The following is a 15,438-nucleotide window of genomic DNA, read 5'->3' on the forward strand; positions in this document are numbered from 1 at the left end:
CTTTCCCCTACCACTTAAAAGTTAGACAGGAGATGCGAACCATAGCTTGTATTAAACTTCATTTGATGCTATTTTGAAGCAGTAAAGTCAACAATCTATTCAAGATGGAGCTGCATATATGGCTGGAAAAAGTAAGGGAATAAAGTAAAAATATATGATATAGATAGATAGATAGATAGATAGATAGATAGATAGATAGATAGAGGAAGCTCAGTGCAGATTAAATGACCATTTAATTCTTTATATTCTTGAAAGCTCCAGTGAATCCCAGAATCTTGTCTTCTTTTAACAACAGTCTAATACTGAATCTACAGTAGTCCTGTACCTAAAACTAGCTTACCTAATTAGTTTTCTAGAATCTTTGCCCCTCATTTGCTAAGTTTTGCATGTTCAGGGATATAGTAAGGAGTGATATTCAAGCATGTGATCCCCCAGCTGATGAATGGGGAAACTGAGGTCCTCCAGATGTTGTTGAACAACAGCTTTCATCATCATGGTCTGCTGACAATGCTGGCTGGGACTTATTAGTGTGAAAGCCCATAACAATGAGGCAGGATGAGAACTATTTCACCCATTCATATTCACCAGCTTTCATTTTCTTCAAGCAACATCTCAGCTGACTTGTCTTTATAAATGTCCCAAGCTAAATTAGGCATTGAGGAAGATGGCTATCATCTGTAAATGCAAGTGATTATACTATGCCTCTTCACCAAAGGCTCCACATGACCAAAATACGGTATGCTTTCTGAAGTGGGCAAGAATTGAAGTAGGGTGCTGGGAATTATAGTTCTGTCAGGCATAAACAACAGTTCCTAGAATTCTTCAGGGGAAGCTGTGTGCTTTAAACATATGTGTCAGGGATGTGGTAACTACTCTTGAGTAATGACCTTCCACATGCTTGTCTTTCAGACGTTTTTATTGGTGCACATTATTTACAGTGTAACGAACTACTGATTCCATGTCTACCCGCTCGAGTCAGATTCCTGCACTGCCCCCCTCCACGTTCTGGACCAACATAAAAGCCTCGGAACTGAGAAGCGCCTCCCTTTCCTCCTCCTCCTCAATTCCGGCGTCGGGGGGGACGGGTCTTCTGTCTGACCGATTCCTGTCCTCTTTGTCCGCCTCCCTTTCTTCCTGCCTATGGAGCAGAGGCTCTTGGATGCTGCCAGAACCCTGGCCCTCCCTCTCCGTTCCCTGACTCCCTCCATCAGACTCTTCGCTCTCATGACTGCTGGGAGACGGGCTGCTTCGGATGAAGGGGGGGTTCTCTATAAGCCCTCCCCCTTACAATATGGTATGCATACAACTGTTATGTACCTTTTCATTGGGCTGTTTGTCCCAGCAAAATGATCAAGAGAACAGTAGCTGTATGCAAATAGAACTGAGATTAGTGTATTTGGCACCTGTGCTTTTTCACTTGTTTGTTAATGATCCAGAGTTTGGGGTAGGCACTGAGGTAGGCAAGATCGTTGGTGATACCAAATTGCTGAAGAAAAAGGAATTGTGGGGGGTCTCGAAACCTCCTATGCTGGTAAAGCCGTACAAGGGGAGGAGGCAGACACACAGACACTTGCAAACATGATGTTGGCTATTATTACAGATTATTGATATGCAGCATGGAAACTACCTTTGGAAATAGGTGGGACGTAATAAATAATAAAAGCCGCAGGCATTGCGATAAGCATTTCTCACAAGCCATACCCTAAGCAGTAGGAAATCTCTGCACAATAAAAGAGACCCATCACGCTCTGAAATATGGGGAATTTCTTTAAATCAACAACATATGGTGACCTTACATAGTATCCCTTTCTGTGTTTTCCTTGTGGCAGTACGCAAGACGATTATTCGGTTATTGTGAACACATTTGACCTTTGCAGGTTAACAAAGGAAGGTTAGAAAATGCATTCCATGAAAGGCAAAAGGGAAGAGGCAGAGCTCTAAAGCTACAGGAAAATGGCTGCATGGATGAATTTAAAGTAACAGTCTAGATGAAGTGTGGGTATTTCCCCTTGCTCAGACAGCTGCTTGCTCCTTGAGTCATTGCTGGCATTTAGCTATCCACTTCTCCTGCGTCAGATCGAAGCTGCCATGGCCCTTCTTTGGGATGGAAGACTCACAATCAGAGGCCAGGGAATGGTCCAACAGTATGAAGTGCCACTACCATTGTTAAGGCTTAGATGCGTCCCTGCTAGGATGGGAAGAGGGCCCTCATTTAATCTGCATTAATCTTCTTGGGGGAATAAAAGTGCAATACAGCTACTGTAATCCCTTATGTGACTTGTGCAATTTCAACCATACAATGGTTGAAATTGTGCAAAGTCAAGTCCCAGGCAAGGTGGGCAGCCCTTGAAAGCCCTTTTCACACTGGGTCCACTTGGGGTTACCTGGCACCAAAAGAGCTTTCAGCTCACTGTCTTGCTTGCTGGACAAAGCCTACTCACATGTTTGGGCATACAGTGGTACCTTGGTTCTCAAACAGCTTAGTTTTTGAACAAATAGGCTCCCGAACACTGCAAACCCGGAAGTGAGTGTTCCGGTTTGCAAACGTTTTTTGGAAGCTGAACATCAGTGGTTATTCCACACCCACCCACCCTACTTCTGATCCATTCCAAGCCACCTCACAGAAACAGAACCTCTGCTCCCTTCCCAAGGTCGTTTCTAGCTCTGAAGTGAGATTTCCCTAGCAATTAAAGGAAACATTTTAGATGATGTGGGAGTTCCATGATAGCAATTATCAACCTATATTTCTTTTACAGAAAGCAGCTATTGAGGAGAGCCCCAGTCAGGACTGTGGCATCAGGGGAAGAAGGTTTAACTCTTCCCCACACTGCACTTGCTCACCCCCTGAAAATTATCCACTGAAGCTGCTATCTGTGCCCATTAGAAAAGGTAATGGCCATGCAGAGTTGTGACATCTGGCTAAATAATGCCCCCCCTCCTAGTCATGAAAATGCGGAAAGGTCCTTGATTCTATTTCTGAGCAGCAGATTAGTGCCCTTCTTATAATACTGGCTGTGCTGCCATGGGTACTAAAGTGCAATTGGTAAAGGCAGCCTACATCAATGAACAAAAAACACACCACTTTGAGTGTTGGCATATGAACTTTTCACAGTATGGGAACAGTACTTTTGGGTCTGGAGCTTAACATCAGATTTAAATAATAAGAGGCCAGCTATTTTTTTTTATTTTTGGCATAGTGAAAACACAACTGATTTTCAGAAATGCTGCTCTGCGTCTCTGCAAGTTTGTGGTTGCACTGAGCTAGCAGAAGCCCATGTGTTCTCAATCACGCTTTGGCTCATGCCATGCTTAAACTTATCAAAAGGTTCCAGAAGCAAGCACTGCAGGGGAGCAGTGATCTTTCCCATCTATCCCATCATATGGTACTAATTATCTCACAGCACAGCACAAAACATAACACCAACCAAATTCAGACCAAGGGCAGTCTTGCCCTAGTTATCAAGGGGAATTCTGTCATACACTCCATCAAATATTTGCTGTTCAAGTTTATATCCTACAGAAAAAAATAAGAACGGGGGGGGGGGGAGAGCCAATGCGGAGCTTAAGACAAAACTTTACAACTGCCGTACCAATTTGCTTTCCCCCAATCTAACATAAAATGCACAATAACTCATCAAAACGACTTATGAAAACTATGCAGCATTGGAACATAATATGATGATTTATGCGACGGAATGCGAGCTATCATGGACCAAAGAATACTGACGGGAATTTCATTTCAGCTGGTCACTTCAGTTGCGTGCTTTCTAAAAGTGCTCATTCCTATGTTCGAGGGTCAGCTGGAAGTGTGAACCAGCCCTAAGGAAAATCCCCAATGCCCTATTCAGGCAATCAGTATCTGTGCGTACCAAACAAAACATCTTTTTGGAATGTGTGGGGCTAGCTCTCATGACAATCACAAATATGCCGGTTACGTCTTCCAGCCAATGCAATCATAGTATTGTATGAGAATAAGGTTTCTGATGCCAGCAGCCTGATTGGCTGCTCCTGTAGGCCAATCAGGTTGTGGACTGACTTCTGCCAGCAGCCTGATTGGCTGCTCCTGCAGGCCAGTCAGGTTGCTGATTCACTTCCACCTGGAGCTGGATTGGGTGGCTCCTGCGGACCAAGCAGACTGCTGCATTCTGGATCCTATTGTTCTAGGATTCAGCTCAGTACATAACACCTTCTGACACAGAGTCTGGAACCCTGTTTGACTAGGGCTCTTATTTACATGTTTGAAACCCTACATGCACAGAAGCACCCATTCAGATTCATGTGTCAGCCAGTGGCCTGGCTGGCAATTGTGTTGTTGTCAAGAGGATGAGGCTAGAACTGTATGTTTTTTTTTTAATATAATTTTTATTAAATTTTAACAAGAAATACAAGAAAAAAGAAAAAGGCACAAAAAAGAAAAATACATAAAAAAAACGACAAAAAAAAACAAAAAACAAAAACAAAAAACAAAAACAGATTCAGACTTCCTCATTTCCCCTTCTTGAGTTCTTATTGTTAAAAAATAGTTCTCGCATTTTCCCATTCTAACTTCACATTCTTTTTTCTAAATTTCAACTTTTTCATCTTTTTCATTGCTATTATCCATTCTCCTTGTACTTTAACCTCTTTTCTCTTAACATCCTCTCTCCAAAATTATTATTATCTAATCCCTAATCTCTTTCCCTTACCCAAAAATATATAAGATTCGCATCCTAATTTATTACCCATTTACTTCCACCCACACAACAAAGTTCCCACCCCCCCTTCCCTGGAATCGAAGTCTCCAGATGAATCAGCCAGGTTCTTCATACAATCCTTAATACATTCCGAGATCAGACCATATTATTTCAGACAATACCAAATAATCCAAGACCTCTCAACCCCCCCCCCCTAGTCTGTCCCATACCAACTTTTGCCGAACTCTTGCCCCCCTCTTCTGTAATCCCATCACTTTGTATCTTTGCACCTTTTCATCCTCTTTCTGCCCCCCAACTGTTTGTGTCCTCCCCTCTCTCACCGGGGCGCTGATTTTCCCAACCTCTTTTTTGGGGTGCTTTTTTGCTTTTACCCTCTCCTGTTTCACTTCTCTCACCAGTGAAACAGTGTTTTCTCCTACTTTCCCTCCCTGTTCCACCCCTCCCACCAGTAGAACAGTGTTCTTTTCAGGAAATAAATCCATTGGTTCAGCATATTGTCCTTCAGTATTATCTTTCTCCTCTTCTATGTTTTTTACATACGTCACTCCAGCACAGTCCTGGTCTTCCAATCTTTTTTCTTCTCCCTTCTCCTGATCTTCTATATCTGTTGGATCCTGTGTTTTACAGTCAAAAACAAATGTCTCGACAGTCTCTTCTCTCAGAAAGTTTACATCAAGCTTGGAGATACTCACTTGCTTAGTAAGATCCAAAATTGTTGCCAATATTAAGTCCCACTGTGTGACTTCCTGTCCACTCTCTGGAACCTTCTCTCCTATTCCTTTGTCTAAAACCTCCTCCATCTTTGTACAGACCGGCCGTGGAGTTGAAATTTTAGTCCAATATATATGAAAAGTGAACAAATAGGCAAAAAGCCAAGAATCCAGTCCCACTTGGTCAGAATCTCTCTCTTTACTCCTTCTTTTCCTCAGAGTCAATACTGAGCAGCCTCAAGGCAAAACAAATCCTCTTTCACTGTTTACAGCTCTCAGTCTCTCACATTCAGCCAGACACATTCCTTTGTATTGTGACGTTAATCAGCAAACTGACTGATCTTTCCTTTGACCCGACTCCAGGCTCGCAGGGGGCTTTTCTCATGCTGGATCTCAGTCTTTTGCAGAGATAAATACACCGCTTACTTTTTCCTTTACTCTGCCTCAGGAAAAAGCTCTTTTTACAGCATTTCTGGGTTTTCTAGCTTGCTGCGATCTTTAGTTACTCAATCGGGGGGAGATGACTTCCCTTTTTAATCTCCGCCTCCCACTGCCAAATTCTTGTTTCAAATTGATTGGTTTCAACTTACTTCGTCCAGATCGTAACTTTTTCAGGAAGAATCCACCGCCTGCAGGTTGGAGGCTCAGAGCTTCGCTTCTTGGAGGTAACGATGGTATGCCTAAAATGGCTCCCGCGACTGCCACTCGGCTGGCTCTCAGGGGCTCTTGCGGGCTTCCTGGGCAGCTGAGGAGTCGCTTCTGGAGCTCCGCCAGGCAAAATTTGCCCCCTGGACGCTCAACCAGGGGTATTTACGGGGATCCGCGTGCCCCCGCGGATTCCCCCCCTCCGCGATGCCAGAAACCTCGCAGCGCGAGGTTTCTGCGCCTCCATTTTCCAGCGCGGCAGACCGGAAGTCGAGGCTAGAACTGTATGTTATCACAGGATCCTTCATGTGCTCAGAATCAAATGTCCGAATGAAGCGATCGTTGCTATCGTAGATCAATAGAAGGCTCTTAGGACAGAATCTTTTATGTGTAAAGTCCATAAAAACGGGCTAATGTCAATCAATAATAGGTGGACATCTAAGGCCATTGCTGAAAATTAGCTGTGATTTTAGCAATACATTTCCCACTTGTTTCCTGTCTTACATGCTGTTGATCATAAGGTCACAATATTGACTGTATTGATCTCATGTGTGCAGACAACCTGAGAATGATCTCAAAATATGTCAAAGTAATCAATTTCTGTAAGATCAAACAGGAAAAAGAAAAACATCCTGTTATACTAGATATATACAGAAATAGAACTGGCTGGAAATCGCAGCCAACAAAGTCCAACTAGATTTAATAAACGAACTGGTCCTCCAGGAAATTATAAACCAGTAAGCCTAGCTTTGTAGTAAGCAAAATTCCTGAAACGCAGATAAGAAGGAAGATCGCAAGACATCTGGAGAAATATAAGCTGATGAAAACTACCCCTCCTTGTTTTGTTTTTAAATTAAAAGAGAAACAGGTGGTAAAGATGGTAATTTTGTGAAAGTAAGGAAGTAAGAAGATGAAATATTGTGGTTGTCAGTGCATTGGATCTAGAAGCTATTTCTTATATATAGATTAAATAAGTGATCTTGGATGGAATTAAACAAGATGTAAAGCAGGTTCTTTATTAAATTTAACAGATCAATTTTTTAATGGTTTGGATCTTGTTTCTTCCCCCTCTGAAATACCTAAGCACTAAACTTGAACTCCAAGTTATGCAGCCCAGTCCTAGAGCTACTTCTGCTTACCGAGTGCCCTGGGACTTACTCCTAGCTAAGCATGTATAGGATTGCAGCCTCATAGACATAAATATGAACCTGTGCCAGGTTGTCATGGGGTTTGATTTTCACAACAAAAGATAACATTTCTAGCCAAGCAAAGGGCACTCCTAAACTAACTAAATAGCAATTCACTTCAAAATTGCTACCCAACTCAAGCAAAGTCCTTGCCGGGAACAGGAAGCGGGAGAGTTACTTTTAGGGTAGCCGCATAAGGCCTGCTAAAAAAGAAGTGTATCACCGAAAAGAGAGCAAAATAGGGTGCAGAAGTGCATAAAACTTGCACACACTAATTTATATGTGTTGATGCAAATTTAAAATAATGAACTGCTGTATAATTAACTAGAAAGGCTGTGCATCCCTCCACAGTGGGGTTGGTGAGTTGACTTGACCAAGTGATGCAGCAGCTAAGAAAGCCAATGCAATTCTGGGCTGCATCAATAGGAGTATAGCATCTAGATCAAGGGAAGTAATAGTACCACTGTATTCTGCTCTGGTCAGACCTCACCTGGAGTACTATGTCCAGTTCTGGGCACCACAGTTCAAGAAGTATACTGACAAGCTGGAACGTGTCCAGAGGAGGGCAACCAAAATGGTCAAAGGCCTGGAAACGATGCCTTATGAGGAACGGCTTAGGGAGCTGGGTATGTTTAGCCTGGAGAAGAGAAGGTTAAGGGGTGATATGATAGCCATGTTCAAATATATAAAAGGATGTCATATAGAGGAGGGTGAAAGGTTGTTTTCTGCTGCTCCAGAGAAGCGGACACGGAGCAATGGATTCAAGCTACAAGAAAGAAGATTCCACCTAAACATTAGGAAGAACTTCCTGACAGTAAGAGCTGTTCGGCAGTGGAATTTGCTACCAAGGAGTGTGGTGGAGTCTCCTTCTTTGGAGGTCTTTAAGCGGAGGCTTGACAGCCATCTGTCAAGAATGTGTTGATGGTGTTTCCTGCTTGGCAGGGGGGTTGGACTGGATGGCCCTTGTGGTCTCTTCCAACTCTATGATTCTAGGATTCTAAGTGACCTGTGTGCTTGCTACTCAGGAGGTAACTGCTGAGGGGTAACTTCAAGCCCCCTGCTTCCATCCCTTCTTCTGGGTCTGTACTTTAAGAACTGGATGGGAGAACTCTTCAAATTGTGGGTTGTCCACAGGCAACCCTTCAAACTGAGGGTTATCCTCTGTAAAGTGGGATACATAGTTATACCAACCATAACAGCTAGGGGTTATCCACACTTACCTTTCTGCCACACTTTTCAGGCACAGTCTGCACTTTAAAGCTCCATGTCTAAGTGCCCCACTGTTTTTTTTTCCTGAAAACCCGCTCTTTAAAGCTGAATTGGAGCAAACAACAATCCACAAAAAACCTAAATAGTCATTTGCTCCAATTTAGCTTTAAAGAGCGGTTTCGAGAGGGAATCTCTGGAGCAAAAAAGAGGGCACTTGGACATGGACCTGTGCCTGGAAAGAACCATGGAATTTTAGAGTTGGAAGGGACACTGAGGATCATCTAGTCCAACCCCCTGCAATGCAGGAATATGCAGCTGTCCCATACGGGGATCGAACATGCAACCTTGGCATTATCAGAACCACATTCCAACCAACTGAGTTATCCAGGCTGAGTGGGGCAAAAGTGTGGATAAGCCCCTAGTTTAACTATGGCAAACTGCAACTTTATGTGAATCACAATCCTTTTCCTTTCTTGCCAAGAAAGGACACAATATCACACCATTGCTAAATCAATGTATAAGAAAAGCTACCAATGGAACGAGTTTCCTGCACTCCGGGATCTCTTGGGTCTTTGAAGGGGTCCTTAAATAGATTAAGCGAAGTTTCCCTAAAGAAATACAGAACAAGGAACTAAACTGGTTTCTCAACTGTAGGTTTCATTAAATCTTAAAGGCATTTCTATACAAATTCTCACTGATTTGTTGACTAACTGCTTAAAGCTGCACTGGTAAGCAACACTCACCTGAATCCCATGTGTGTTTACCCAAAGCACACCCAACAGCAGAGCCATACCCTCCAAATGCCCTCAAAATACTGGGATCGTCACGAAAATCCTTAAGCCATCATGTGGCTCTCACTTTCTCACACACAGTCCCAAATTTCCAAGGGTCTTACTAGAAGTTCAGATCTGTGCATCTGTTTAAAACATTTCTTAGATCTATGCATCCTGCTCCCTTGCCCCCCCCCACTCAACATGGCATCACTTCCTGTTTTTATGTGCATGTGTGTAAACAAATATACTTCTGCCTGCCTAGGGAACACTCTGGATATGTACAGATCACTGTCTTATTTTTGAGTGGGATTATTTTGCTTTCCAAAGTGAAAGATGCTCCCCAAGAACACTAATCAAAGAAATATCAGCTAAGTGTCCCACATGCAACGGACGTGAAGGTATTGCTGTGCATGTATGGATTATCAGTCACATCAATATTACAACGTGTCTTTTGCCTCGGTAATCTTACTTAAGGAATTCTCAGGATATTACAACAGTAAAAGCAAATTCTACAATAATGGCACAGTTTAATTACTGGAGTCACCATGCTAAAAGCTTTGGTTCACGTCGAAACGAACCCAATATAATACAACTGTGGGGAAATTAGGAGGGCTTCTCATTCATTCATTCATTCATTCATTCGTTGAATTTATATACTGCCCTATAGCTGGAGGTCTCAGGGTGGTTCACAAAAAAAAACCACAATATATAAAATTAAAATAAAAGCAATAATCCAATAACATCCCCCCCCCAAGAGCCACATTTTAAAGGTATAGGATGTTGATTAGGTCAGCCAAAGTCCTGGTTAAAAAGGAACGTTTTTGCCTGGTGCCTAAAGGTGTGTGATGAAGGCGCCAGGCGATCTTCCCTGGGGAGAGCATTCCACAGATGGGGAGCCACTGCAGAGAAGGCATGTTCTCGTGCTGCCACCCTCCTAACCTCTTGAGGAGGCACGTGAAGGAGGGCCTGAGAAGATGATATCGCCAGGTGATCACGGTGATCTGGCCAGTGTAAAAGAGATAAGGTGGTCTTTCAGGTAACCTGGTCCTAAACCTTTTAGGGCTTTATACACTAGCAGTAATACTTGGCACTTCGTTCATTGCTTTCATGACTAATTCATTACAGTGAGTCTATTATTCTGAGCATAAGCTAGTTAGATACAACCCATGAAAAAGAGCCCTAGGAACTCTGAGCACATATAGGACTTGTCAGCAGAAGCACACAGCAAGCATGCAAGGGCAGCGTGCTAGCAGGTCCTTTATGGGATAAAGCACAATGAAGCACAGAAACAACGCAGAGGCGAGAAGGAATCTTAGGGCAGTGCCTTTTAAAACAACGCCGTTATGCAGAAACATGTTTCAGCTAGGGAAAAGAACTCATGCTTAGAGGAGGCTGGTTGACAGCTTAAAAGAGGGTCCTAAAGTATTTTCTAAAATGCTCCCATCATTTCAAAGGGCCAGGCTTCTTACCTTCAATAACACACTCATCTGGCAGAGGAATTTTCTTCCCCATCTCCATGACATATGCTTTCACTTTAGAGAGATTTTCCTTTAAGTGAAAGTAAAGCTTATCTTGATACTCGGCAGGATTCTGTATTGTCTTCGGGCTTCCTTCATGGCAGTTTTCTTTAACGGGTTCTGGCAGATTCTCTGGTTCTGTACATTTGATACTTGGGTGTGAAAGTGAAGATTGTTCCAGCTGCGACTCTTCAGTGTCTGCACTGGAAGGCAATTTGTCGGCTTCTTGGCTCAGATAGATATCTGTGAAAGAGATGCCGGCTGTAACATCTCCATTCTCCATCTCTTGTCCATTGTCAGAATGAACACTCCTCAAACGGACAGCATGCAAAGCTAGACTTTTGGACCTGCAGTGTAAACAAAGGCAGGAACAAATGGCTTGGGCAAAAGGCAAAATGGACTGTGGTGCATGGGGCAGGGAGTAAGATCCTTAATTAGCACCAAACTATAGGGCTGGCGCTGTGGGTTAAACCACTGAGCCTAGGGTTTGCCGATCAGAAGGTTGGCGGTTTGAATCCCCGTGACGGGGTGAGCTCCCGTTGCTCAGTCCCAGCTCCTGCCAACCTAGCAGTTCAAAAGCATGCCAAAGTGAAAGTAGATAAATAGGTACCGCTACAGTGGGAAGGTCAACGGTGTTTCCATGTGCTGCTCTGGTTCGCCAGAAGCGGCTTTGTCATGCTGGCCACATGACCTGGAAGCTGTACGCCGGCTCCCTTGGCCAATAATGCGAGATGAGCGCCGCAACCCCAGAGAGAAACCTTGCTACTGGAGGATCACATGGCAGCTTGTTCCAGAGTGGGCACCAGACTTCAGAGGGGCCCCCCAAACACACACACCACCCAATGCAGCCACATCTCCCCCTCCCCCTGCTGCCACCACTGTAGCAACGGCAACATCCTTGGGCCCCTGGGTGGCATTTTAGCAAAAGAGGCAGAAGTGCCACTTTTGAACAGGAGCTAAGCTCAGCCCCCATCCATGGTTGCTGCCTGCCATTTTAATTTACCAGGAAATGCAATGCTCTTGTACAAAGCTCTATGAAACCCATAGATTTCATAGCTCTGGTGGGCTGGGGCATTGCATTTTTGGTAAATGAAAATGGTGGGGAGCCACTGCAGATGTGAGCCAAGTTTGACTCTCGTTCAAAAGCAGCTATCCCACCATGAAGATGACCGAGGGGCCCAGTGAGGAGGCGGCCCAGGGTGGCACAGCTTTGTTGGGCTGGTGAAGGGCCCTTCTGAGCTCCTAGAGCCCTTGATCAGTGCCCAGTCTAGCTTACAGTTAGCGCCAGGCCTTGCTTGTTCTATTGTTTAATTCAACATCTTAAAAACCTGAAGATTAACATTATTTACAAAGCAATACTGCCTTAGATAGGACGTTCTTGTTTTGGGGTGGGTTTCTTTTGCTATTGTTACCCCTAATGCTTTACATATGTGATACAATCTCTTTTAATGTTTTGCCTTTATTAATTTTGCATTATGCCAGATTAATTCTAACCAATTGTTTGTTGCATGTGTACCTTTCATTTTCTCTTGACTATATATTTATTATGTATGTCTGCATACTTTTCATTCGTTGACAGTGCTTAGAAAGCTGTTTTTAAGGTGTCCAAATTGTCAAAAGAATTTCGCCAACTATACTTACGGAACATGATCTTCATTTTTGCCTGAACTTTTTCAAATCCAGTGTTCCTTTGCACCTCCCCCTGCACTCTGGAGCACAAGGTAGGTTAAACAAATAACTCAGAGATCTTATCCAGCTCTTAGAGTTATTGACAAGATGTCTGGATACAATTAAATGTCTGATGCCCACAGGTACTATGTAACTTGCCTGTTCACTTTAACATTTGTTTTGGGTTTTTTTTTTAAAAAAAATTATGTATGGGAAAACCAATCGGCATGCAAAACCGCTGACACACTGCAGTGAAGCATACCTGTTAAACCTCATGTCCTTCCTTTCTTCTTTAGAAACCTGGCCAAGACTATACCGGCGTACAGAGCCAGGAGTACTGCTGTCGATGTTTATTCTCTCTTCAAAAGCTTGTTTTTTAACCTGAAGCTTTTCATCGTCTTCATTCCCATTCATAGTGGGTTTTAAGTCATCCAGCTGAGAAGGAGATTCTGTTTCAGCAACATCTTCTACCCTAGGAGAGGTGAAAAACTGGGGGGGTTAACAGAAACGTCGTCCTATTTTGCAGGTGGTAGAAATAATATATATATATGTATCTCTAAGGGTCCATATATATGCCAGTGTTTATTCCAAGTGGCCAGGTTCTTTCAAGGGATCACCATTCCCATTTAATCCAGGCCTACACCTTTCTGACTTGTGCTATAAAATTCTCTGCTGTCGTTCTTACCTCACAGCTCCTTCCCATATGTGATATTTGGGCGAAGAGTGGTGTAAAAATGTGCCGAAATAAATAAAAGGCTGTACCATATATCTGTCATAAGGAGTTGACTAAATTAACTTTAGAAGCAACTTTTACAAGATAATTTCAAACAATTTGCTCTGTGGAAATAAATTACAATTGGTGAGCAAGAACAGGGGACTTTTGACACCACCAGCTATAAGCAGTAAATCTGCGAGGATCCCTAGACTGGCTTGGCCCCTGCTTGAATCAATGGAACCATCCCTTTGTGTAGAGGCCTCCATGTGGGTGCAGTGTGGCTGTGTCCGCTTTGTGCAAACTGCCTCAAGGGCTACTGCTGAACATATTACTAAGAGAACAATAGCTGAGAAATGAATTTGGATGTCTTCGCAAAGAGGGAGGGGAAGAATTCCCAGTGATATGATCTTGAATACCAGCTGGACATCTCTAAGGCAAGTATTCTAAAACGCAATTAAGAACAGATTAGTAAAAGTGCTAAATATAATGAGCAGCCTTTAGACACCTGCAAGTAATTTGCTGTCAATGTATATAAATGTGCATGTGTGTGTGTGTGTGTGTGTACATATAGGTGACACATATACCTATATATACAGGGCCGGCGCGTCCATTTAGGCGAACTAGGCCACTGCCTAGGGCGCCAAAATGGAGGGGGCGCAGGTCAGCCTGCCTGCCGCCCCCGTTACCGCCTCCACTGCGCCTGTCACTGTTGAGTGGCTTCAGGCCACTCTCCCGAGGCGCACGCGTGCCTCCGGAGAGCGGCCTGAAGCCGTTCAACAGGCACAGCTGACAGGCGCAGTGGAAGCCCCCAGGCTTGCGCTCCCCACGCAAAGCTCCGGAGGCGCATGGGGAGCGCAAGCCTGGGGCCACCTCGCCACGCCTCTCAGCTGTTTTTTATTTTATTTTTTATTTTTTCTACTTTTTCCCTATTTTTTATTTTTATTTTTTATTTTTTCTATTTTTATTTTTTCTACTTTTCAAGGTTTTTTATTTTTTCTATTTCTATTTTTATTTTTTCTATTTTTTATTTTTTTAAATTAATGGGGGGGCACCAGAAGGTGATCTTGCCTAGGGCGCAAAAAACCCTAGCACCGGCCCTGTATATATACACATCAAAATATTTTAAATAATCTTTGTAGTGCTTCCCAAATAGACTAGTGGGTGCACAAAATGTGGAGTGGGGAAGGTGGTTGCAAAGAACGAAGATGGAGTCTTCCAGTGGTGGCAGGAACAAGAGAAGTGCTCTCTCTCTTCAGTGGTTTGTCTGCTGGCATTTTCTGTTCCCCAGAGTGCCTGGTAGCAATGCTGTCCTGGTGCACTGTGGCAAGAAAACATAGCTGCACATGCACACACACATATTCAAAACAAAAACTTGCATTACAATAAAAATCAAATTTACCCCAATAAAATGCAATAAAAGCATCATAGCACATAGATAAAAGACCACACTGGATTGACTTTTGCTCCGATCTAGCTGAGGGAAAAGACCACACTGTCAGACCATAAATCCCACAGTCAGTTTCGAAATAGCCATCTGCAAACAGTTTGCTAGAGCCTCACTAACTTCAATATAACTCAGGGCTTTTCTTCAGCAGGAACTCATCAGAACTCAGTTTTGGTACCCCTCAGGTGGGCACCATTGTCATTAAAGAGAACAAATTTCATGGCGAGTTCCAGCACTTATTTTCCCTATAAAAATAGCACTGAATATAGTAGCAGCTTGGAAATAGCTGGTGTGTCCCTATGGAACTCTTTCCCTGAGCTCAAAAGGACCACTGCAGGTTTGTGTCCCTTGAACCTCCAACCCAGAAAAAGGCATCACATTCAAAAAGCACCAAATTAGAGCTGGAAAGGTGTGTTCCTGATCCTTCCTTCCTTCCTTCACAGGCTCAGCTTGCATTAAACCCAGGGTTGCAAAAAAAAGGAAGGAAGGTGGACCCTAAGTGTGCTCCCAATTCCTTCTTTGAAGTGGTATCTGGTATCTCCTGGCGTGATTGACAGGTGTCTGCCCTCACCCACATGTCAACGTGACCTGCAGAAGTCGGGTAACTCCTGAATCTACCCCCAGTTGGATCCAATTCCCCATACCTGCCTTAAAAGAATAGGAGATACAGCTATGCTAGCCATATTGTATTCTCTTTGATTCTATGTAGGGATCCAAGATTGGAAAAGGGAGAGCTTATGGATGTTTTGTGACGGGTTTGACCAATGGTTCAAAGTTAGGGGTAAGTTAGGGTACAGAGCCTCATAAGGAACAGGGAGAGATGCCTACGTGCATTTGAGTGTACATGTACAGTGGTGCCTCGACTTACGAATTTAA

The 15,438-nt window shown here is 43.5% G+C and overlaps 1 protein-coding gene across 5 annotated transcripts in view; it reads right to left on the reverse strand.

Moving 5' to 3' along the window:
* The window catches only part of VEPH1 (ventricular zone expressed PH domain containing 1), a 137,414-nt gene that overhangs the window by 46,302 nt on the left and 75,674 nt on the right, over positions 1 to 15,438 (reverse strand). For all 5 annotated transcript variants that reach the window (XM_035133536.3, XM_088669119.1, XM_060274451.2 and 2 more), the window contains exons 8-9: positions 12,666 to 12,875; positions 10,688 to 11,082 (exon numbers count right to left, since the gene is read on the reverse strand). In XM_035133536.3, coding sequence (XP_034989427.3) covers positions 10,688 to 11,082; positions 12,666 to 12,875 — 605 coding nt within the window. The remainder of the gene's footprint in view (positions 1 to 10,687; positions 11,083 to 12,665; positions 12,876 to 15,438) is intronic.

The sequence above is a fragment of the Zootoca vivipara genome, chromosome 5, assembly GCF_965207765.1.
Source record: "Zootoca vivipara chromosome 5, rZooViv2.hap1.1, whole genome shotgun sequence".
NCBI classification, from domain to species: Eukaryota; Metazoa; Chordata; class Lepidosauria; order Squamata; family Lacertidae; genus Zootoca; species Zootoca vivipara.